Raw genomic sequence first — 25,842 nt, forward strand, 5'->3', positions numbered from 1 at the left:
TTGTTAAAATGAAAAAGTTAACTTTTTATTAAAAACAGGTTGACATACAATAACAGTTTGCTGTTGAAAAAGTTGTGCAACACTACAAACTAACCACTGTGTAAATAGTGTAAATCAAATAATTTACTGCTATTAATGTAATAAACAAATAAGATATAACAGAGGATTGCTTTTGTGTGTTTTTGTACAATGCAAACTTTTCGAGGTGGAAGGTGCAATGCTAGATCAAGTGTAATATTTTACATATAATCAATATATTTACCTGTATGCATTCATTTTAATCAAGGAAAACATATTACTTATGATCATAAAGTAAGTATACCAATGCACCAGAACTAAGGGTGACGCGGATGCTTCGAAGCTTCAACCATTGCCATGGTATTCAACCTCCAAATCACTATTTGAATGCTTTACTTTTTATATACAAGTATGTTTTAATATATATATCCCAAAATAGCCCATGAAATAAGGAATAACCCCACATTATTATTCATATTTAACATGAATTATTATTAGTTATTCTCAGATGGATATTGACGTTTGTTGTGTGTAGAGGTGCCGCAGTGAAACCGGGGAGATGGAGTCAGACAGACAAAAGAACGTGCTGCTCCGCGAAGCTACGAATACCTTCGAATATTTCTCACCGAAGCTTCGAAGCCCAAAAAATTGTGTTCGGGACAGCCCTAACCAGAGGGGGGGAAATTGTCACACGATCCTGTCTCTGAATCATACCAATCAGAGAGCTCTGCGTCTGATTATTGACCAATCGGGAACATCTCATCCTTTTAGGAGGAGCGTAGTACGAGAGGTTTTAAAGATGATGGTGGGAGAAATATTGTCCTACATTTTGAATCCAGATCTGTGTTGTACTGCAAGTTTTGTTCTTCTGTATTTCAGTTCGGTTCCTACGAACCAACTGGTGGTTATTTAGTAAAGGAAATAGTCTACCCTGCTATATCCATGTTACTTCAGTTATTTATGCATTCTTTCTCAGCCTTTTTTCCCTGACATCCACTCACACACCGTTTTTACCAGTTTAAAGCACACATTCTTGGTTTAGTTGCATTTCAAGCCAAGTTGTAATAGTCATAATAATCAAAGCGTCCTGTGTACATCGTGTGTAGAAAGGCCAATAGACAAAAATGGAACAAATAACAACACACACCTAACCCGAAGCAAGTTGAAGGTGTTTATTCAGGGCAATCATACCAAAAACGGCTGTTTTCAATCAGCAGCAGTTCATCTACCACAGTCAGGAAAAAATATATATCCATTTACCTCTTACATTAATTATCATACAAAGATTCTAAAATAATTATCTAGTTATAAAATCAGTTTTCATCCAAATGGGTAGTTATCGTTTAAATCGTTAACACTCAGATCTCACGTTGCGTACGGTGATCCACAGATCAGAGAACGGGCACGGACCAGGTCGACTACCTGTCCTTGTTGCTACGGAGATCGGTCGTCACAGGGTCGTGCTGGATAGTTTGGTGCAACATCAGAGCGAGCAGACCGGCTCTGTTGGTCATAGCAGTCCTGACGTTACGCTCCTGTTCAAAGAGCTCGTCCAACTTGTACCACTGTGGTTGAGAAAAAAAAAAGGTTACAGCTGAAGAATTATATTTATCATGAGATAATTATCACTTCCCTCATTGTGGGTCGAGAGGCAAGAGGCATTTAGGAGATATCAACAGAAACTCTTCCTATATCTGATGTGAGACTTTCTTTGATGATGATTCCAATTGAAAGGATGCAGAATTTCTAATAAATATCACAAGTTTTGTCTGTTGAAACCATAGACTATATAAAGATGGACGACATGACACCTCCCCAAAAGTGAAGCCAAAACATCTCAATCGCCCCCTGGTGGCTGGCTGCAGTATAAGCCATAAATCCCGCCCCCTCCATGTTAGTGGATGAGACATGGGGCAAAATAAAAAGTCAAAGTACACGTCAAATACATTTTTCCTAAAAATGGGAAAGTGTTAATTTTTCTGATAAGTTTGTTTTTAATTAGTTATTTGATGCTATAAAAAGGGGGTGAGACGTCATGATTGACAGCTGCTCTGAGGGAAGTAGTCACGGAGCCGGAGGCTTGGGAACTGTACGAGAGATGAAACTTTAACTTTCCATAACTGTCACGAGTCTGTGTAATAGAATGTGTCAATTTGATCATAAATGTAGTTATAGAGATATTATGGTGAGTTGTTGTGTCTTTCTAGCTAGTCTACTGTGGTACTAACGTAGCAATTAGGTGGTTCATGCTAACAAGCTGCGGCTCCATCTTTATATACAGTCTATGGTTGAAACCGACCCAACAGTCATGATGTTTGACTTACCACCCTGACTCGCTCCAGGTCCACCTCTGCTCTCCTGAGCTTCTCCCAGTTGTAATGTTTGTTGCATTTCCTTTTAGAGACCCTGCAGTAGTCTCCAGTCAGCTCAAACACATTCTTCACCAGAGGACACCCACACACCTCGTCCACTGGGATCTAGTGACCAAAACAGAAGAGAAACAAATAAAAATAATCTCCACACAAACACTACTTCATGTTTAGCAGGTTATTACTATCAATATTTCAAGTTTTAGACTAAGTGAGCAGTTTTTAGTGAATCATAAAAGTGTCTGATGTGTTTCCACTGACCTTAGGATCTCTGGAATGTTCTGGACACAAAACCTGAAGCCTCTTACAATACGTTTTGCTTTGGGGATTGTACACATCACAGAAGAGTCTGGTTGCTCTGTTGAAAAAAAAAAGAATGTTAGTAAAGCAACTGAAGTAGGGAAAGTTGCTGTACATTTTGAGAAGATTTCTTTTTCTTACCCTTCTATCCTTGTAGGGTACATGGAACCAAAGGAAGTCTGACTCTCATACTGTCAACAAAATAATTAGGGAAAGAAACATTACAAGTAGCCCATATGCTTTGGTTTGCGTTTATATTTGATGCTTAGAGGCAGAAAACAGGAATTCAAAATCTACTCACCTTTGCGTAACATCTCTCCATATGTCTCAGCGCCACTTTTGGATTGATGGGATGACTGCAAGACACACAGAAGATCTGCAGGTCTGTGTCTTCGCTCTCACCTTCATTCACCTGCAAGCAGAGCCAAAGCGTTTTATCAAAAAAGCTTTTTCAGCAGCCTCAAATGAACAAAAGACTGCCTGAGATTACAGTTTCAAAGCTGGCCCTGATTTTGACAAGACCCACATGGACAACATCACGAAAAAGCAGTTACAACAGGACAAGCTAAATGAAGAAGCATGCAGGCTGCTGTCAGCTCACCTCCTCGTCCTGCAGAACCGCCTGCTGTTTGGCCTTGGCGATGATGCCTTCCAGTTCGTGGAAGCGTCGCTCCATCTCCGTGAGGCGCAGCCGGGCGTTCTGCTGTTCCCGACGGATGCGCTCCAGCTGCTTCTTACCGTGCTCCTCGGCAATGCAGGGGCTCTGCTGCCACTGCTGGATACGCTGAGGGAGGATCTCGTAGATCCGGCTGTGGAACAAAATGCACACAGGTTAATGCATTTAAACACTTTCCATGGGACACTACACTGAGGATAATGATGAGAAAGACAGAGGAAAAGCAGAAGAATAAACTGTAATACTTAAGCTTTGTTTATACTCGTGCGAGGCACTGAGGCGCGGGCCTCCACAGATGGCGCATTTTTTGTTGCAGTATTCTCCGAAATAATGCCAAACACCTCAATTTCATTCGGCTGGCAAAATATTTACTCACATGTAGATTTTTAAGATCTGCTGCTTTTAAAGCACTTAAAATGAAGCGGCTGTCTCTCTAATTCATTATTTTACTTCATAATTTACGTTATTTGCTTTTATCTTATTGTTGCAGTTATGTCTGAATGGCAGACGCACGCACAGCGGGCGCCTAGTTACAAAAAAATTCAGAGGTACAAGAACAAACGCTGCAACAACTTGCTTTACGCACAATACATGATGATGTCATTCTTGTCATCCTTGGTAGTGTTGCGCTGGCAACACTATGACGAGCATAAACCCAGCTTTAGTGACATATCTAAACAAATGGTTCAGGTTCAGAAGTTTCCAACAAAAGCTAATGTAACACTAGTAAATCAGATCATTTTACCAGTATTTAATTCTTCTAGCACTAGGTGGAGCAATAGTACTATCATTTGAATACAAAGGGGGGATATAGAAGCAAACGTTTTTTGACCATGCCGTTTATGGTTTATGTAAACAAAGGTGGTTCCAGTTATTGAAAAAATAGGAAAAAACCTCCAATGAGCAGCAAATAAATTAAACTTCTATTTGAATTCATAGATGTTGGCTTTGTTTGTTCTAAGCAGGCGTCCCGAATACAATATCTAACCTAATAGAATCACATTAATGTATGAAAGGTGAAAGTAAGAGTTCTTACTTGGCAGCTAACTTCATGCCACAGTCCTCGGAGCAGTATTTGGAGTTGGGTCTCGCTGCGCCCACACAGCTCGGCCCCAGACACTGACGCTGTCCGGTGTTGTCCCGGAGCTCGCCCTTCTCACTGCATCTGGTTTTGTCTTTGTGCTTCTGCTTCTGTTTGTGGCGCCTTGACTCCTTCTGAATAGTTAAAATAGAAGACTAGGTAGTAGAGCGGATGTTACTATATGTGTTATTACCATTTGCCATGTTAAAACCAGGCAGCACTTCAGATAAAAATGGTGATTTCTTCGAGGAAACTTACTTTCTTGTCAAACTTCTTTTCACGTCTCTTGACGTGCTTCACCTTCACAGCTTTCTTACGCATGACGGGACTGAAAGGCGGCTCATCACTTTCATCACTATTCCATGCCTGGGTGACAAGATAGCAAAAGAAAAGACTCAATATACAGTTCCTGATTTAGCTGCTGATTGAGTGCATCTTAAATGAGCAGGTTTATATGCAACAAGAAGGTGTCAAATGTTCTGCTACCATGTTGCTGTTAAGCCCCGCAGCCTTGTACTGCCGGTAGAGATCCGCCTCGCTGTCGTAGTCCTCGGAGTATCGTCTCCGTCTGTGGTAGGAATTGTCGCTCCTTTCCTGCAAGGCCATTTCCTCTTCCTTCACACGCAGCATTTTCTGTACAAAACAACAAGCAACAGGTTGCACATTTCCAAAGCTGTCACAAGTGAGTGCACAAATACATCAGCTATTTGCTTCAAGAAATGAAATTCCTTCATTTAAAAACAATACCTTTTTTGAACTGGCACCTTGCAAGTAACCTGACCTAGCAGATGGTTTGTTACACAGAATCACCTGAAAAGCCATCATTAGAAATTGTTTGTAAAAGGTCAGGCACTTTCAAATAATACTTGGCAGGTGATTGGATGAACCATCTGTCAATCAAACTAAAAGCCAGTCGGGAGAAGAGCGAAAACATCTTTTCCATTGAGAAAAGCCTTCAGTGCCGTTCTTTGCTCTTCTTTCAATGAAAAAAAAAATTATACATTATTATTACTAAAGTAAAGTAACATTCTAGTAAAGGATCGTTGTAGGAGCTTACATGTATTGTCAAGTTAAATCTACAATTTTCAAGACCTTTCAATGACAAAAAGAAGTGTTACAGTGCAGAAATGTCAAATATTCTTCTAAACTTCGGTGGCCTAATCATATTTGAAAACAAAATATAGATGAAGTGACTTACCCTGGCTCGAACCTCACATTGCCTGAACCTGCACTTCTGTCTGATTTTGTTGGGGCCTCCGAACTTCTTCATGTCCTTGCAGAAGTCACACAGGGCACAGTCTTCAGTCCTCCTGCAGGGCTCACATTCCCCACACATTCGAACTGAACGCTTCACCTGAGGGGAATCAAACAATGGACGATAAGAGTCTTTGCATCCAAAGAAATGTGCATTGTTTTACATCCTACATATTCACCTAATGCTTGACAGTGGGTAGGCGTCGCTGTGACACAAAGCAATATGTGTTCACTTTAAAATGAGGTTATGAGTTGAAAACTTCTGCGCAACTATAAAATTGAGGAGGACGAAAGACTCAAATTGTTAGCTGACCAATATGTAAAACAAAAGTGACATTATTCCATAAAAACTCACTACAAGTAGCTTCTGCATCACTACTCCATACAACACAAGGCTTGTAAATGACTGTAAATCAGGTATATTTTTAGTAAACCTCACTGTTTTTATTCATATGCAATTCTCGTTTCCCTCTTTGCCTCTTGTGAAAAATTGTTGCTTCAAAAACCTAACTGGCTGAATTATGTAAACGTGTTCCTATATAAACAAATAAATGAATACTAATGCTAATAGTAATGGATGTAATTGTTCTTTGTGTCAGTAAGGAATGGCTACATGTTAGACTTTTAATTTGGAAGATCCAATTATCTAATTTCTGTAAGTACTTTATTGATGCTCTTCCGATATTTCAGTCAAACTTAAATATTTAGGTCAACTTACTTTAGATCCACGCCGCCTTTCACTCTTATAGTCAGGAGTACTCGGGGTACTGTACTGTCTGTCAGATCCTCTGTCTTGCTCAACATCCTTCTCTCTGGTTTTCTTCGATCTATACTTTATTTCCAGTGAGGAGTTTTTATCTGGTGACAGGGAGAACAATGCAACAACGTCGTGTTTATTTTGGTTATTTGTGATGTATTTAATGTTAAGCACGGCACTCTCAAATGCTGTGATAAGATGTGGCAAGATGATTTTTTTTTTTTATCACCTCTGCATTTCGTGCAATACCATTCCCGGATTGCCTTCGCCATCTTCTCTGTGATGTTAATGCAGTGGCCATGGAACCACTCATTACAGTTATCACAGCCACTGTCAACGAGAGAAGCAAATGTAAGAAAATTATGTATGAGCATCGTTGCATCCATGCGAAGTGACGATTGAAACAGTTGCATCGGTTTTGTGAAGGGAACTTACATCATGAAGCAGTTGATGTCTGGTTTCCGGCAGATACAGTACAGCGGTGCGTTCTCCCCCTCCATACTGCTGGTCTCAGGCCCTGGTGCGTGGTCGACGTCAGACATTTCGCTGTCCTGAAACAACAAGAACAAACCACAACTGGTGGAGTTATACTAAACACCACTGATTAGTTTTTATCGCAGTTTCACCAACTTATACAATCATCATCACATTATTTCCTACTGTATTTTCATTTTACAGCTGTCTTTGTTTTTACACAAAATTTCACAACTTAAAACAAGGGGGAGACCTAAAACACAAAAACACAAAACAAGACTTCATCTTAAACTATAATTTCAATTGAATTCAGAGAAAAAAAGGAGGACACATACTTAAACAATCCAAAGAATTAAAATGAAATGGAAGTAACATAAATAAATTTAAATACAAATAAATGTGGTGAAGGGTCAGAGGTCAGGGAGGGGAAGTGTTTGTGTTGTATGGGTGTGTGTATGTGCTTAGAGAGATGACATGGGTCAGGAAGACAGAGATACAAGTATGATCCAGGATATATATAAATATGCAGGTTCCTGATCACTGTATTAGTATTTATGTGTGTTTTCAATAATAAAACAATATTTTTTGTTTCCAAAAAAAAGCAAAGCATAGCATTTCACTTTGAAGAGTAGCTCTGCTGTAATACAGTCTCTGTAGGAACAACCCATAGTTGACAGTAACTGTTTGTGTTCCTACTTTGGTCACATTAGAAAATAAAAACAAGCTAAAAATAAAAGCTAGGATAGAATATAACACAGAAGAGTGAAAGCTCTAGTGCAGTACAAGATCATTATCTGGTTTAATAAAAGGCAGCAGCAGCAAACAGGAAAGCTTTAAGCTTTGATTATAAAGAGCTCAGAGTTGGAGTTGGTCCTGCAGGTTTCTGGGAGCTTGTTCCAGATATCTGGTGAATAAAAACTGAACCCTGCTTCTTCTGCAAATCAGCTAGCTAGCTTGTCAGTTAGCATCAGCTAGCTAGCTAGCTTGTCAGTTAGCATCAGCTAGCTAGCTAGCTAGCTAGCTTGTCAGTTAGCATCAGCTAGCTAGCTAGCTTGTCAGTTAGCAGCTAAAGATACAGTTAACATTTATCAACTACCATACTTTGCTATACCACATAAACACTAAGTCGTCAACACAAACATCATAATGTACCTATCTAACACGGTAATGTTATTATTCTTCATTAACAGGACGTTTATATTTAACCGTTAGCTAGCTAGCTGGAGTTGGATCACAACATGCTCCTGGAGAATGTAAACTAACGGCCGTTTAACGTTATTAATCATCGAATTAAATCAACTAACTTTGAAAAATCGTCTTCTTTGTAATCTCATACTTACCATGATGTGAGATCTGTAACGTTTCACTCTTTGGTCGCTCTACAAAATACACTAGAAACGCGACAAATACAACAGAGAGCCTGTTAGCTCGACAGCTAACGTTCGTTTTTATACGGACATCAACATCGGCTCAACTCGGCTGGACTCGGCTCAACTCGGCTGGACTCGGCTCAACTCGGCTGGACTCGGCTCAACTCGGCTGGACTCGGCACTACTCGGCTGGACTCGGTACTACTCGGCTGGACTCGGTACTACTGGTAAAATACATCCCTGGTCTGTGATTGGTCAAGTGTTCTTCTTCTCTGGTGGCAAATTAACATCCAGTGGTGCACTATCACCTCCTGTTGGATTTGTTACAAATTGCGTTTCTTAAAGGAGGAAAATACATCAATCAGTGTTACTATTATTTATTGTCTATTGTCTCATGCAGAGCAATATGTATAATATAATATCATATGATATCATATGATATCATATTATATGATGTTGCATTCTCCCTCCCCCGTTACTTCACAACAAGTCATTGCCAGGCACTGACCGTCAATCTCAGCTACACAAAGCTACACTTCTGCCATTTTGGACTGAAAGCGACTATCAGACGCCAGTTAAAAAGTCAGCCTAAAAAATGCCATACAAAAATAAAATAAAATGATTTCTATTTTATTGTTATATTCTACCGAAATGGCCTGTGTTGAACAATAAAATCATATAAGCGTTTTCAGTCCGAAATGGCGGCAGCCAGCTTTGTCTCTTTGCTTTTATACGCTTGCTGACGACCCAGAGATACCACGTGATGTTTTACTATTGGCTCACAAGCCTTGTTAGAAGTGGGAATCGAATGTCAGATATATTCCACCGCGATAAGCAAAACATTAATTTTGGACCCGCCAAAATTAAAAAAATGATTAATCCACAATCATAATAATTTTTCAGGAAAAAACTATATTTTTATTCGGCACCTTTCTAAAGGCTCTGTAGATGTATTATTTAAAAAAAAAATATTTGTCTACATAAAAATGTAGTAATCAATAAGACCTTTAATGCTTACATTAGATGCTACTATTACCTATGCCTACTTACCAGACACACACGCACACACACACACACACACACACACACACACACAGAGAGAGAGAGAGAGAGAGAGAGGCTATGATAGAGCCGGTGTGATGCAGTTAAACCTCCACTGCTGACAGCTGACACTGAGGGATGTATCTGTGATATTAACGCTGCATCCTGGATCGCCTACTTCTAAAATATGTCATGAAAAGTGAGTACAATATATTTCTTACAAAATTATTATCATACAGAGAGCAATAATGAGAAATAAACACATGAGACTTTGTGGATTCCTGCACATGACAGTAATGAATCACATAAAATGTATCTTCAGTGTATTTAGAAGCACAGTTCAAGATTTAATGACTGTCGCTTTGATGCCATTCATCAGAATGTAAATAATATTCATTTGACTCATTCAATTTGACACAATACTACATTAAACTCTATTTACATCCTTTATATCCCCTATAACTGATTATACCTCAAATATATTTTTTTAACTATACAAGTAGTTTATAAAATACTTTAGATAGGCAGAATACAGTTGTTTTCCTCTGTTTTATCTGCAATTAAAACTGTCAAAATGTCATACAAGGTAAGTATTACTTGAAGACATGAATTATTAATGAAAGCAAAATCAAGATCTCACATTCTCATATAGCTGTCAGGATACCCCTGTGCTGCCTTTCATCTACATTATAAATGTTTCCAAAAGGGTGATTAATAATAGATTAACTTCTCTGCTATTTCCAAGATGTCCACTCATCACTAACGGCTACAAAAACCTCAGCTATAAATCTGACTCTGGCTCTGTGGTCTCTTCAGAGAACCATGAGGTTCAGTTCTACATTCAATATATTATAATTAAGTACATTATTACAGTTTAAGAAGAGAAAAGATGTCAAATTAAAGCATTACACATGATCTGTGAGTGAATTTAAATTATAGTTCTTAATTTACCGTTGTACCTGTAAATCAATCACCATCTGTTTTTCAATAAAACAAAAAGATAGTTTTTAGTTAGAGAAATTACATTTTATAATTTTCTCAGTTCACTATTCTAGTACTTCTTGTCCTGGTTGCAGTGGTGGAATGTAACTAAGTACATTTACTCAAGTACTGCAACTTTCAGGGACTTGTACTTTATTTGAGTATTTTCATTTTATACTACTTTATTCTTCTGCTCCACCACATCTCAGAGGTAAATATTCTACTTTTAACTCCACTATTTGGCAGCTTTAGTTCCAAGTTACTTAAAAAAATAATCATCAAACTATGATGTATTATTGTAGATTGAGCTACATAGCCGTATATAAAGTAATTAAAATGAGCTCCACCTTTACCAGCTGCAACATTAAAGTGATGAACATATTAATACATCAATAATTATAATCCAATAATATAATATAATATATAATATTCTGAAATGGGTGAATGCAGGACTTTTACTTGTAACTGAGTATTTTTCACTGTAGTATTGCTACTTTTACTGATGCAAAAGATCTGAGTACTTCTTCCACCTCTGCCTGGTTGGTTGTCTTTCATTTTCTCAAGAACTTGAAGCAGGTGAAATATTTATTTTTGGATGCCACGATGGATGCCAAACTGGATTCTACAGATGTGAATGAAAAGATGGATGACGGAAGTGACAGCAAACCAAAGATCAACGACTCACTAACCACTGCTTCAAAGTTGCCCATCATACCTGACAACTCTATCGCAGGTCCAACAGGTATGTTTACAGAGAACAGGGTTTACCGTAATGAATTCACTGATAAATTGCAGTTGCTTAGAAAAGTTGAACTTTCTTTTCTTACAGTATCTTTGACCGAAGTTGCCAGTCTTTCCGAGCAGATCTCAACCGAGGACACTGAATTATCTTCAGCTGACATCTCTGTGAATGTATTCCCAAAAGTAATAGGTACCTTTAATCTATATATGAATTCAATATTAATAGCTAGTTCCTCTAAAAGCATTTTTTAATGATTTGTTTGTTCATTTTTATGTCTGGTGCAGACACCAATTTACATAAAACCCCAAAAGGTGGAGTGACCAGAACAGTATCCATCTGCAGCCCGTCCTCTGTGGAGCAGCCGAAGCCTCTATGTGCCCTGCTGCCGTCCTCTATGGAGGCCTGCACCGTCTATGAAGTGAGTCAGTCATTCACATCCATCAGCAAGAGTCGAGAAAGCCTCAAAACCACTACAGTCCACACTGAGCCAGCTGGTGACGGTAAGGACACAAAACTGTTGTTTATTCCTTCTTTATCTTTAAATGCTTTTTCCTTGAATTGAAGCGTTCCTCGTTTCCTTCCCCGAGACCTCTGTGCTGCGATCCTTATGGCCTGCCTCTTCTGTCACCCACTGGACTGCTTACTGGCCATGATGAGAGGGTGTAACGAGTGTGTTTGGTGGCTGTGCTCGTCGCTGTGCTCATCGCTGTGCGGCTGCGAGCCCGCGGCCACCCTGCAGCCTCTCCTGGACGTCACCCACCGCTGTGACCTCTGCGGGTGTCTGGGCGTTCAACGCTTCCTGTGCGAGTGTTCCGCCTGCGACATCTGCCTTCAGGCCACAGAGTGCCTGGACCTCGCCATGGAGATCTCTCAGATGCTTTACCACTAATATGGGCTGCGAGTAAAATAACCACATCCAGACACGAGCCAATGGGAATCATTTATTTGTTAAAATCTTCCGAAAGCCAACTTGTAGGGACAAGACACAGATGCTACCTGTTTATGGTCAACAGTCAATGTTAGCAATCAAATATATGTCAGGGTAAGACGTGGTTAATATTGTGGAGAGTATGAGTGGAAAAAGCTGACCATTGGTACTTAATCTTATCGTCAGGCTATTAAATAGGCCTTATCAGTCGCTATAAGCCCCATAGATGTGGGTCAATACGGGCCTGCTACACCTACTAGTAGGTTTTGTCATATATTCACATGGTAGATCACCGAAAGAAGGTATAAAAGAAGACAACAGCGACCTCTAGTGACCGTAGTAATTATGACAGGAGCAGAAGCGGAAGTCAGGCGCTGTAGTACAGACAGCGTGAAACTCCATAAAGGGTGGAGGACGGGGTCGATGGATGGGACACAAAACGCAAGATTATCACCCAGGAGACTGGAATTCACATCCCGTGTGAAATCAACAATGTGTAGCGGTCTTTTTGTTCGTAGTTATTTTAACTCAAAACACAATGTTTTTCCCCAAACTTAACTACGTTTTTTTTTGCCTAAACCTAAAGAAGTTGTAGTTTTGTTGATTAAACCTAAAGAAGTTGTAGTTTTATTGCCTAAACCTAATAAAGTTGTAGGTTTTTTTGCCTAAACCTAAAGAAGTTGGTAGTTTTATTGCTAAAACTTGTTTTTTCTTTAGCCTAAACATTAATAGGTAGTTTTGTTGCCTAATCCTAAAGAAGTTGGTGGTTTTGTTGTCTAAACCTAAAGAAGTTGTAGTTGTATTGCCTAAACCTAACTGTTTTTTTAGCTTAATTCTAAAGAAGTCTTTTTGTGAGGTTTCATTCAGTTTTACATGTTAGAACGTGCTGCTTTTAAGTATCACTTTCATTTTTACAACGCAGTAGGTGTAATGACCCAAGTCCATGGTGCTTATAGCGACTGATAAACGGCTATTTATTGGCCTTATAACAGTCAAATCGGGTGCAGCAATGCAATTATTAGCACTGAGCTATGGAGTAAAGCTGCTTTTAGCTGAAAAACAAAGTACACAAGTTCTGAGTAACGAGGAGAGGACAACTTAAAATCACTGTAACCATCAAACCACCAAAAAGTAAAGATGTTTTTGGCTTCTGAGTAGTTTAAAATGTATATCAAATAACTTATAGGTTGTGTTGGAGGAAAAAAACAAACAGTGCATCAGTGTTAAAAAAAACTACACTTATGCAGGTACTTTTTCAAACACACATTCATTAACTGTAAATAAGGTCGCGTTAAGCATCTGACAAATTAAATGCCTTTCTAAACTTTGTGGCTATTTTATTGAATAATAATTTGCATTGCAGGTTTTCACACAACAAACAGTTATACCTTATCATTACAGACGTGAGGCTAGTGGTTGGTTTAAAAGAAGGTCAACGCCCTCTGAATTCATACTACAATGAGCAATAATGCATTACTGGATACATCACTTTTGATCGTCAAAAAAAAAAAAAGCCACAATCTTGGTAGAACATGCTAACCAGTAAAATCACTCAGTGACCACCGAGGTTAACAGAGACAAACAGTCACTGACAACACAGATATTAGTCAGGAGAAACTACTTATCAAACTATTATTCAGGTATCAAAAGAACTAATGTAATGAGCTACAGTACTATTGTAAAAAGATAAAATTGTTCTCATACTGTCTTGCATTTCTGACTGAGTGAATATATTCAAAAAATAAAATGCTGATTTGTAATTTGTAGCTACTCTGGAAGAAGTCCTGCTTTGGCTAACTAGCTGCAGCAGCAAGTGATTTTCCATTGCTTTTTTTATTACAAATACATGCAAACTGGGCATTAGCTGTCCACTGTGTGTGATAGTAATAAAAACAGACAAAAAGCTCTCATAAAATGCATAGACTGCCATAAAATAAGGTGCAATACAATTGCTCAAAATAAAATATTCTTATATACAATATGCAGTAAATATTTCACAATGTGCCAATTCACCTTACAAAGATCCCTTCTGCTGCTGCTGGTGAAACAACCCAACATGGATGAGCATGCGACTGCTATTAACAAACCCTGATTCCAGTCAGTTGAAAAAAAAACAAAATACACTGTATGTTGGCATCTCTTAATCAGTTTGTTATGCCAGTGTTGTTGTGAAAAAGAAACCTCACAGCTTTCTTCCCTAAAAATGAGCACATAATAAATTCAAGCAAACTTTATATCCCTCTTAAATCTCTGAAGAAAATCTTAAAAACTATTTAAGAATGTATTCTCTCTTAATGCTAAGTCCATGCCCCTATTATACAATATTTTATTTTTTAATAAGATTGCATTTATAAACCCAGACATGATCATCTGACCAGCTCAAAACTGGAACAATAATAATTCGGTCTGTATGGCAAGAATAAAATAAAGAAGAACGTACTTTCTCCTGTTAGTTTTGATCTTAACGTTAGCTATTGTTGCTCTTCTAAGTTCGATTCTACAGTCCTATAAATAGACTTATTTAAGGATAGACTGCACTTCCTGACATTCTTGTCCCTACAGACAGTCTCTGAGGTCATCACAAGTCCTCGTCCATTTCAAGGCTGCTCCTGCGACTGCTGGTTTTAGAGGCACCTGGTGACAAAGGAGAAAAGAGCGGCATCCTATCTGGAGAAAGTGTGCACCCGTCGTCCATAAGAATGTCTCCCAAGCCCACGTCAGTGTAGAGTGCTGAGGCGGAGACGTCGTCTAGCTCGGCGAAGCTCAGGCTGCCCAGGTCCAGAGGGCTGCTGATAGTGACTCCAGCAGGAGAGTCCGAGGAGGGCGGGGACAGGAAGGAGGCTGGCAGAGGCTGCCCGACGCCCAGACTGAGGAGGTTTTGGGAGGAGACTCCTTCTGCACCGGGAGGCAGAGAGGGGATGCTCTGTGGGACCTGCTGCTGATGGAGCAGAGAGGGATCAGGGCTCAAGCCGTGGAGCCGCGCCTGCATTTCCAGTTCCTGAAAAGAACAGCAGCACATTTTACATTCAGTTGTCCTGGAACGACTGAAAATATTATTACTGTTTATGCATTTTGCACGTCATTTCCCTACAATAAACAATACCTTAAAGTGGCAATAGACAAGTTTTTTGCTTCAACTCATCCTTATGAAGTAAACGTTGATTGCACAATAATAATAATAATGTAGAATAATGACACCATTGACATTTAAACTGGCTCCCTATATGGATGCCTATATAGGATGGTGCTTTTGTTTTCCCTGGTAGCTATCCCCAAAGTTACCAAAGAGTATCAATATAAGTTCTTTGCAGTTACTATTCCCAAATGAGGGATGGTGGAACAACCGAAGTAACTATGGACAACAAAATGCAGTGTGTCCTGAGTTGATGGTAGTTGCAACGCTCTGAGGAAAACGGAAAGCGATCCGGTTGTCTTTTCTACAATAACACCAATTGATAACGCTGAAACTTTGGTGATCCAAAGTGGCAGCGAGGGATTAACCAAGACAATGTCAAGAACTAATGAAAGTAAATTGCACATTCCTTGGACTGAAACATCACCACATTTGGGGCTGATTGTTAAGCTTTACTGTCGTTAGGCCGTGCCACTAGGGCTGCATAATTAATCGAATATTAATCGCAATCACGATTTTGGCTTCCCACAATTAAATGAACATGATCGACTGCGATATTGACGCTTAAAATGTGTGCTCCGCTCACAGAAAGCTCTGCTGCATATCAAATCAAGCGCTCCCTAAACTAACTAGCCAGCCACCAGGGGGGGCGATCGAGATGTTTTGGCTTCACTTTTGGGGAGCTGTTACTGTCATTCCTTCTTATTTTGATGCAAATACTTGTTAATTAGCAGGAATGTAGTGAAAGTGAAAGTGAAAGCAGTGCTCTGCTGATTTAATTTTGGAATTTAATTTTAAAAAGTTAGGGCACAATTGCTTCGAGGAGATTCATTAATAAGGTCTTATTTTGATGCAAAGATTTGTACATTAGCAGGAATGTAGCACAACATGGAAGTGAAAGCAGTGCTCTATTTATTTAAATGTGATAATAATCAGGTCCACAATATTGATTAAAATAATTTTATTTATCTTTTTGGCCGTAATTGTGCAGCCCTACATGCCACTAACACAGATCTTGCATAGTGTACTTTTTCTGGAAAACAAATGTGGTTTTATTATTCTACATTTTTAAGAACAGTTTTCATTGGCTAGCGATCTCCTTTTATTCCTTCTACATTGGCACGCCGCTGCTTTATGGTGCATTATTGTGAACTGTCCATATGTGGGATTGCATGACTATCATACAGCTCCTCTCATTCAATAAGACATGACTAGTTTTTGAGGAAAATTTCAGATCAGTTTACCAACACAAAAGACCTGCAGGTCAAGCTATCAACAGATGAGATGTTAAGTAAAAATGTCCTAAAATAATTTTTACTGCCAAATATTAATTAGGTTCAAAATATGTAAAGTCTGCATGGAGACAGGCTTGCATGCTTCATGCTAACTTTAGCAATAACAACTTAGGAAAAATGAATCTTTGAAACGGAACACAGATTCCCACCACACATTCGCTTTTTTCATCTCTGTAGTCTGCAGAAACGTGTATCAACTAGGCCCGTGGCTTGCATGTAGTCAAGTACGAGAAACAAGCAATGTGGGGATCTACTCATCACTGTGGAGTGCCACTAGTGGTCCAAAACTACCACAACTAGTCAAGCGATGCATAGCTGCTGTATTTCAAGTCTTGGATATGCCGCCCTCTGGCCGACAAATGCTCACCTGGATGCGTATCATTAGACTGTGGTTTGCATGCTCCAGCTTTTTCTGACGCATATCGATATCCTTGGCTCTCTGTTGCTCCTTCTGCAACTTCCTGATGTAGTCTACTGAGGCTTTCAGTATGGTGCCTTTGTTCCAGCGCATTTCGCTGACATCATTGTGATGTCAGTAAACGTATATTGTAGAGGCAGTGAAGAAAAAAAAACACAACAAAAAGAGAAAAAAAAAAGATTTTTACTATACAACAGTTGCAGGGACTCAATTCTTAAAAAACAAATACTATAATTTCGTAATCGAAAATTTACATCCTGAAAAATCAGACTGCACTTACGGTTGTTCATTTGACTTGGGGATTAGAGTACCCAGCTCCTTTATACGGTCATTGATGTTGAATCTCCGCCTCCTCTCAACTGTAGACGAGCAAGAACGACAAGGCAGAGAGGGAAAGAACTTAAGTTTACCTTCAACAATAACTAAGCAGGCATTGTTTGATATACATGGACATGTTACAGTTAAAAAGATCAAACAGGCAACAGAGCATATCACCTGGAGTGGGATATTATGATTTTGAATCAAGGCACTCTATGTCACGTTTCCTGAAATGGGGGGACTAATGAAAACCTCTGGTAAACTCAAAACCCTAGATTATTTCCATGTGCATGCATTAAACCTGTAAAACTCCGACTGACTAAATCCTTAATCACTTAGTAATTTTATATTCAGGACATTCATGTGAATATAAGCACACTTTTCACAACTTCGATACAGCAACAACATGTTACGGCATTCACATTCAACACAGTGCTCAAAATGGTTGAAATAAAGCTGGACTCACTGAGGTTATGGTTGTCTTTCTTCTGCCTTTCTTTCATTATTGCTTTGACATCTGCATCTGAAAGACAAAGTCATAATGTAACATACAACTAAATAACATTAAACTTAAAAAAAAAAAAAAAATCTTCTGAACACTAAAAAAGTCAAGACATGTTTATAAAAGTTAGTTACCAGTAATTTCCCTTTTAACTTTTGGAAGATCAGCAGGACAGGAGTTGCTGACAGTGAAAGTAGTTGCTGCCATTCCAGGGCTATTGTAAATATCCAACAGATTCCCTGGGAGCTACAGGAAAAAGAAAAAGATATATGTTATAAATGTTCACTGATGACCATAAACCTAGAAGCACATATGTAAAAAGTAGGTCTTCCCCATCTCTGCTTAGAAAGTTAAAAACAACAAAATTCATAGATTCAGATAAATTCTACCACATGTTGCACAGAGCAATCACAGGTATAACAACTACATTTTAAAAATACATTTTAATCAACCTATGCTGTTTAAGGATAAAGCACAAAATCCAACCATTTAATATCCCATTCTTGCATATTAAAGCTGGACAACAATACCTACTAGTGCTATTTCAAAAATCACAAAAACATTTACCTCACTGTGCTTCTTTTTCTTTTCTTCCAACAGCATCACCATAATCCTCATTTTTTGTTTTGCGGCAAAAATGTTTGCAAGCTCTTTCTTTCTATCTGACCACTTAGTTGTTAACCTGGCAGCTACAATGTACTATTTTATGAGTACAATCCACTCTGTCTCACTTCTCCCTGTCTTGTATCCTCTGATACCTTTACCCCGCCCAGGCAGCACTTTTGTGACGAATAGTAACTGAGTGCCAAAAGTATATATTGACTCCTACGACTTCAGAATTCCTCACATAAAAGAGACCGTCCATTCACAGAAAAAACACTTTGGGTATGAAAAGTTAGTGGGATAGACCTGAAACCCACAGTGTTATCCTATCACTTTACATTGAAAGAAGAACCAGTGAACTGTAGAGGAAACTGTTAAAAGGAAGTATTCATGGTTAAATAAATACATTGTTCTTCGTACCGTGCTGGGCAACTGAAGACCTGAGTCAATCAACGAAATGATGTCGTCATTAAAACTGGATTCAAGACTAATGATGTCGTCGATCACGTCGTCAATCTAGATAAAGCAGATGAGAGAAAACACAGTCAGTAAAGTCCTCAGGGTTTAATGTGTCAGAGTAATTAACATAGTGTGCTTTGTAATCTAAAACAATCTTTAAGTATGCTCTGTTAAGGCTGAACATTTAAACCAATTTAACTAAAGAGGCCTGATTTCAAAGAGGGGTGTGTGCAAGAGAAGTGCTGGCATGGTTAAACTGTAGGTGCAGTATTTAACATCTTATTGTGACAACAGGCTAACAAGGGTATGATGACATAAGGCATGCATCAGTGCAGTGGGACCTTCGAACACATCACTGCAGAGCAAACAAAAAGTAATTAAGCTACAAAGTGAGCAGAAGGTTAGACATTTAACTTCTTCAAAATTGCACTGTAATTCTGCAGAAAGGCAACTAATTGACAAGGTTGTGCAACCTGCTGTACCAGCAAACCAAACCCACACAAGAGAAGTTAAAATACTGGTATCAAAACAGGAATTTCACATACTTCCTCCTTGTTGGAGCCGATGTTGAGAAGAGCCATAGGACTGTTGGGGGCACTGCTGGCCGTATGAGCAGCTTCAGGGGCAGAACTGGACTGCGGCACAGGGGACAGACCCATGGTCTGTGTAACCGCGTTGTTGCCCAGAGTGGTGGAGAGGTACTGCTTCACCTGCTGCCTCTGGGCCTGCTGGATGTGGTACTTGGTGGGGTTCTCCAAGTGGGTCTGTACCTGAACATTTAAAGAGGTGTTAAGGGTTAAAGCTCTGAGTAGGGCTGCCAAAGTTAATGCGATAATAACGTGTTAACGCAATTTTGTTTTAACACCACTAATTTCTTTAACGGATTAATGTAACTTGCGATTTTTAGGTTGTAGCTTAAAGCTTGAGTGAAGATACTGGTATCAAATCAAACTAGAAAAACCTAAGGAATCCATCGGTACCAACCATGTCATACTAGCTTGTCGCGAAGGAGGCTAAATAACGCTCCAAACTTACGCTAAATTTTGGTGAGGAAAAACTGGCAGGGCCATTTTCAAAGGGGTCCCTTGACCTCTGACCTCAAGATATGTGAATGACAATGGGTTCTATGGGTACCCACAAGTCTCCCCTTTACAGACATGCCCACTTTATGATAATCACATGCAGTTTTGGGCAAGTCATAGTCAAGTCAGCTATGATTTGAGCATATTTCTTATGCTAAATGCAGTACCTGTGAGGGTTTGTGGACAATATTTCATTGTTTTTGGTTGTTAATTGATTTCCAATAATAAATATATACATACGTTTGCATTAAGCAGCATATTTGCTCACTCCCATGTTGATAAAAGTATTAAATACTTGACAAATCTCCCTTTAAGGTACATTTTGAACTGATAAATACGTGCAATTCATTTGCAATTGATAGTGATTAAATATTTCGATAAAATGACAGCCCTAGTTCTGAGATATGCAGACTTCACTAAATAAAGAACACAATTAATGAGCAAACAAACAGGACGCTCTTACTTTCAGCACCTCCACAGGCACCTGTGCTGGAGGAGGCCGGGCAGCATTTGGGGGCAGTGTGACAGAGATGGCAGGAGTGGAGTCAGAGGCCCGGAGCTGAGAGGCAGAGGCCTGCTGCTGGGCCTCGCGTCTCTCCTGCTCCTGGGCTTGTTCTCGCATCAGCTGCTGCCGCAGCAACACACGAGACGACATGGCTGAAGAGAGCGATCAAGATCTAGGGATGGAGCTGGAAAACAAACACAGAACAAAGGAGCATTATCAATAGGTAATACCAGTAGTCTTTCAAAGTATGTAATGTTATTGTGTTATTATTAGGGCTGAGTCTGACCCGATTGCTACGAAGCTGCGACCATTGCCATGGTAATCGACCTCCAAATCAGTTTTCGAATGCTTAATTTTTATTTATTTTGTATGTAAGTATGTAATAATAAAGTATAAATCCCCAAATAGCCTGTGAAATAAGGAATAGTCCCACAACATTATACATTATTCATATTCAACATGAATTATTATTAGTTATTCTCAGAGGGATATCGCTGTTTGTCGTGTGTAGAGTTGTGTGACCAACATTAAATAGACATTCTGCGTGTCATGAGTACGCATTTTAACCTTTTCGTGTGTCATTTGTACGCCACGCAAACATCCGCAGTTAGGTATAGGCAAGAAATCCACTTAGTTAGGTTTTGGAAAAATGTCATGGCTGGGCTTAAACTAAGTACGTAAACTAAATCAAACCCGTACAGAAACAACATAACAGATATGGAAAACACGTGACAAACGTTGTAACTTACAAAACAAAACAATGGTCAACAACGGTCTCGAACGCTGGTCTCCCGGTTAAATTCCACGATAATGCGCAAGGCGTTTAGCGTGCAGAAAGTACACCTTTTTTGATTTCTGTGTGTCATTTGTGAGCCATCTATCCTGTACTGACTGCAATGTAAACGCACCGCATATAAATGCTACGGTAAGAGTTATTGACGTTGTACGAAGAGCAAAAAAAGACCACTTTTCATACCGTAGTTATTATACAGCTCAAACCTTATAATCATCCACAAAAGTTTTCTGTTCTAGTGATGAAGCGTTGGAGGCCTATCCAGATGTTACTTCCACCGTTGGTATCTACATCATTTCCATTGGAAATTTTGTATTTTCTTAATAAAAGTTCGAAAATAAGTTGTTAAGTACTAATTAAAGGCTTATGATATAATCTGGACAAATCAGATCATTATTTCTCTATTCTCTGCTAACCTGCACAATCAATCAATCTTGCTCAACACCATCAATCAGCTTGTAAAGCCCTCTCCACCTATTGTACTGATTGTGAAAAAATCCTACTGTCTTTTTCAATCAAGTTGATCACATCAGGGCCAATATCAGTCCTCCCTTTTCCCGGTGTTGCACAAAAATCTATAACCACCGAAACCTGTGAGTGCAGAGAGTCAGCAACACTGACAATGTGACCCCACTATACCTATCTTTTGCTTTTCTTTTAGAGTTATGTGAATATATATCTTAAATATATTAAGATACATTTATGTTTAATAATTTTGTATGTTTTCTGCATGGCTTTCTGTCACATTATTGCACAGGTACAGCGGGGTAACATTTTACACTTTTGACGTTGTGGTGGAGAGGAGGACAACGAACAGACTGTTATCCATCATGGATTATCCTGACCACCCTCTCCACCACCTACTGGACAGACGGCGGAGCTCTTTCTCTAACGGACTGATTCAGCTTCACTGTATCAAGGACTGATACAGGAAATATTTCCTGCCTAAAGCAGTAACACCTCACTCTCAGCTTTATAGTTTCTGTTTCAACCACACTCTATTCTGTTTTAGTCCTGTAATAATCTTGCACATGTGGATTGTGCACATTGGTTAACTACGTCATTTAATTTAATTTTAAAATAAAAATTGTAACTTGCACACTTTGCTAATGTATAGTTTGTCATTGCACACTTTGCTATTGTATATAGTATGTTATTGTTATTCTATGTTCATATATTATATTTTCTAAGCTAGTTGTAGTAGTCTGGTATATTTATATTGTTTTCTAATATATTCAATACATTGTGTATGCTATAGATATAATCTCTAGTGTTGATATGTATATGTATTGTGTATTTACTGTTGCTGTGCATTGTCTGGTGCTGTAACACACAAATTTCCCAATTTGGGATCAATAAAGTACATCTATCTACCTATCTACCTATCTATCTATCCATGTTCTGTGTAACACAGGTATGAATTAAGTAAGTGTCTCTCTTTCTTTGCCTTCCTCTGAGGTGGTGTGGACTCATAAAGACCTCTTCAGGATCTCACTAAGAGCTGGATTAGTTACTTTACTCCTCACGGATTTCAGACTTTACACACGAGGACTTTTCATCATATTCACCCTCTCTGAGGAAAATTAATTAAAGCACTGACTCACTACGTTTCCACAACAAATGCAGGCACACAATTCAAAACAAGTCATTACAAGTTGTGTACAAGAGAGAGTGCACATAACTTGTCTGTGAGTATTGTTTCCTCCTGTGGGTCAGTTAGTTTATGTGAAAACAAGTTGACACAGGCTGAAGGAGCCGTTATTTATGTCCCCAAGCAGAATCACAACATACCATATAGTGAATACAATAAAGCTGAATTACTCCATGCTGTATTAATGTAGGGGTAGAATTGTGAGTTCAGTGATATACATAACATGGCTAGCCAGCTTACTTTAAGCAGTTTTCGCAATCTCTATTTTTAGTGAGCTATAATCTGGCGTCATGATGGCAGAGTTCACTTGACAGCTCAGTGCTGCTAACGGGCCCAACTCAACTAGCTAATGCTAAAACTAGATCAGGGGTCTGCAACCTGCAGCTCCAGAGACACATGAGGCTCTTTAGCTCCTCTCCAGTGGCTCCCTGTGGATCTTTAAAAGTGGAAATGAATAACTGTTTATTGTTTACATTTTCATCTATCATTGTTGTAGGTCTATGGTACGACAGTAGGACGGGGTATTAGGGCCACATTAAGGAAACAAAAATAAATAAATCTGATATTTCGAGAATAAAGTCATAATATGAGGAGAAAAAAGTCATAAATTCATGAGAAAATAAGTTGTAATATTATGAAAATAAAATCACAAGTTTATGAGAAAAAAAGTCGTAGTATTATGAGAATAAAGTCAATATTATAAAGTAGTAATTTAGAGTTAGAGTAGTTATTTTCTTTTTTTCTCGTAAAGTTATGGCTTTATTCTCGTAATATTATTACTTTTTTCTCTCGTAATATTACTTTTTTTCTCGCAATATGACTTTATTCTCGTAATATTACGACTGTTTTTCTAGTAAAGTTGACTTTATTCTCGTAATATTATAACTTTATTCTCATATTACAACTTTTTTCTCGTAATGACTTTATTTTCGTAAAATTATGACCTTATTCTCGTAATATTACTTTTTTTCTCGTAAAGTTATGACTTTATTCTCGTAATATTATAACTTTTTTCTTGTTAAATTCCGACTTTATTCTTGTAATATTACGACTTTTTTCTCGTTAAATTACGACTTTATTCTCGTAAAGTTATGACTTTATTCTCGTAATATTACAACTTTTTTCTCGTAAAGTTATGACTTTATTCTCGTAATATTACAACTTTTTTCTCGTAAAGTCATGACTTTATTCTTGTAATATTACGACTTTTTTTTCGTAGTTATGACTTTATTCTCGTAATATTACAACTTTTTTCTCGTAAAGTTATGACTTTATTCTCGTAATATTACAACTTTTTTCTCGTTAAATTACGACTTTATTCTCGTAATATTACAACTTTTTTCTCGTAATCTTCTGACTTGATTCAGGTTATATTTGGACTTTTTTTTCTCGTAATATTATGACTTTATTCTTAAAATCTCAGATGTTTTTCCCCTCAATGTGGCCCTAAAACTCTGTCGCACATTTGCATGTGGCCCTCACCGCATTAGACTTATAGACTATAAACTGTTACCGTCATCACAATGATCAAACGTTTTGCAGCTCCAGAATGTTTTTGTTTTTATTTTGATTAAATGTCTCTGTTGATAGTAAAGGTTGCTGACCCCTGGTCTAGCTAGTATTTACAAGGCTGAAGCTTTACTTCAGTGACTAGTCAGCAGCTGGAGGAGAGTTAGCTGTTGAGATCAGTCGTGTTTCAGCAGCTGGAGGAGAGTTAGCTGTTGAGATCAGTCGTGTTTCAGCAGCTGGAGGAGAGTTAGCTGTTGAGATCAGTCGTGTTTCAGCAGCTGGAGGAGAGTTAGCTGTTGAGATCAGTCCTGTTTCAGCAGCTGCTGTCAGGGAAGTAAAAATAGGAAGTAGCAGTTAAGCTAAGCTAAGCTAACTAGCATCCGTTAGCTTCCCCCCAAAACAGCTAACTTCATGCTAACTAGCTCATATTAGAGGAAAGATTCAAGACGTACTGTTGGATTAGATGTGTTTAACGTAATCAAAGCCATAAATCTCCGGTGTCCTCCGGTTTCTTTGCCATCGTTAGAGTCTCGGCTCGTCGTTAACGGTCGTTAGCCGTCGCGGTAGGTCCAGGCTGAACAGGGTTGTTTATCTGGGCCGACGGGCTGAGGTCATCACTCAGTAATGACCCGGATGTGGTTGGTTAAGAGGTTGCAACATACCTGAGGTACAAAATAACATAAACACACTGTAGTATTTATATAATAACAAACACTGTAGTATTTATAAAATAACATAAACACTGTAGTATTTATAAAATAACATAAACACTGTAGTATTTATATAATAACATAAACACTGTAGTATTTATAAAATAACATAAACACTGTAGTATTTATATAATAACATAAACACACTGTAGTATTTATATAATAACATAAACACTGTAGTATTTATAAAATAACAAACACTGTAGTATTTATATAGATAAACACACTGTAGTTATTTATATAAACACACTAGTATTTATAAAATAACATAAACACTGTAGTATTTATATAGATAAACACACTGTAGTATTTATATAGATAAACACACTGTAGTATTTATATAGATAAACACTGTAGTATTTATAAAATAACATAAACACTGTAGTATTTATAAAATAACAAACACTGTAGTATTTATATAGATAAACACACTGTAGTATTTATATACATAAACACACTGTAGTTATTTATATAGATAAACACACTAGTTATTTATATAAACACACTAGTATTTATAAAATAACATAAACACTGTAGTATTTATATAGATACACACTGTAGTATTTATATAGATAAACACACTGTAGTATTTATATAGATAAACACACTAGTTATTTATATAGATAAACACTAGTATTTATATAATAACATAAACACTGTAGTATTTATAAAATAACATAAACACTAGTATTTATATAGATAAACACACTGTAGTATTTATATACATAAACACACTGTAGTTATTTATATAGATAAACACTGTAGTATTTATATAGATAAACACTAGTATTTATATAAACACTGTAGTATTTATATAAACACTAGTATTTATATAGATAAACACACTAGTATTTATATAAACACTGTAGTATT

The 25,842-nt window shown here is 38.1% G+C and overlaps 2 protein-coding genes across 8 annotated transcripts; both read right to left on the reverse strand.

Moving 5' to 3' along the window:
• Window positions 1-1,175: 1,175 nt before the first annotated feature.
• Window positions 1,176-8,426, reverse strand: cxxc1b (CXXC finger protein 1b). Of its 4 annotated transcripts, none has more exons than XM_074654129.1 (15): window positions 8,270-8,426; window positions 6,891-7,006; window positions 6,685-6,785; window positions 6,417-6,556; window positions 5,643-5,798; window positions 5,192-5,254; window positions 4,931-5,077; window positions 4,703-4,810; window positions 4,400-4,578; window positions 3,289-3,496; window positions 2,989-3,099; window positions 2,829-2,878; window positions 2,649-2,745; window positions 2,343-2,495; window positions 1,176-1,583 (listed from the first exon to the last, which is right to left on the reverse strand). In XM_074654129.1, exons 1-15 carry the CDS (start codon window positions 8,270-8,272, stop codon window positions 1,437-1,439), a joined length of 1,779 nt encoding a protein of 592 aa, XP_074510230.1. In that variant the 5' UTR covers window positions 8,273-8,426; the 3' UTR covers window positions 1,176-1,436. The 4 variants fall into 4 exon arrangements, with proteins under 4 accessions (XP_074510230.1, XP_074510152.1, XP_074510384.1 ...); XM_074654051.1 differs by having other exon boundaries at window positions 4,400-4,599; window positions 8,270-8,409; XM_074654283.1 differs by lacking the exon at window positions 5,192-5,254 and having other exon boundaries at window positions 8,270-8,409.
• Window positions 8,427-11,991: 3,565 nt separating this feature from the next.
• On the reverse strand, window positions 11,992-24,897 carry tfe3b (transcription factor binding to IGHM enhancer 3b). 4 transcript variants are annotated; one of them, XM_074654616.1, is made up of 10 exons: window positions 24,712-24,897; window positions 24,377-24,537; window positions 20,265-20,490; window positions 19,265-19,489; window positions 18,681-18,776; window positions 17,792-17,903; window positions 17,622-17,678; window positions 17,118-17,196; window positions 16,787-16,934; window positions 11,992-14,989 (listed from the first exon to the last, which is right to left on the reverse strand). In XM_074654616.1, the coding sequence occupies exons 3-10, from the start codon at window positions 20,454-20,456 to the stop codon at window positions 14,570-14,572; spliced, it is 1,329 nt and encodes a 442-aa protein (XP_074510717.1). In that variant the 5' UTR covers window positions 20,457-20,490; window positions 24,377-24,537; window positions 24,712-24,897; the 3' UTR covers window positions 11,992-14,569. The 4 variants fall into 4 exon arrangements, with proteins under 4 accessions (XP_074510717.1, XP_074510562.1, XP_074510633.1 ...); XM_074654461.1 differs by having other exon boundaries at window positions 16,787-16,952; window positions 24,712-24,896; XM_074654532.1 differs by lacking the exon at window positions 24,377-24,537 and having other exon boundaries at window positions 24,712-24,896.
• Between the last annotated feature and the right edge of the window lie 945 nt (window positions 24,898-25,842).

The sequence above is a fragment of the Sebastes fasciatus genome, chromosome 1 (assembly GCF_043250625.1).
Source record: "Sebastes fasciatus isolate fSebFas1 chromosome 1, fSebFas1.pri, whole genome shotgun sequence".
In the NCBI taxonomy this organism is placed as follows: domain Eukaryota; kingdom Metazoa; phylum Chordata; class Actinopteri; order Perciformes; family Sebastidae; genus Sebastes; species Sebastes fasciatus.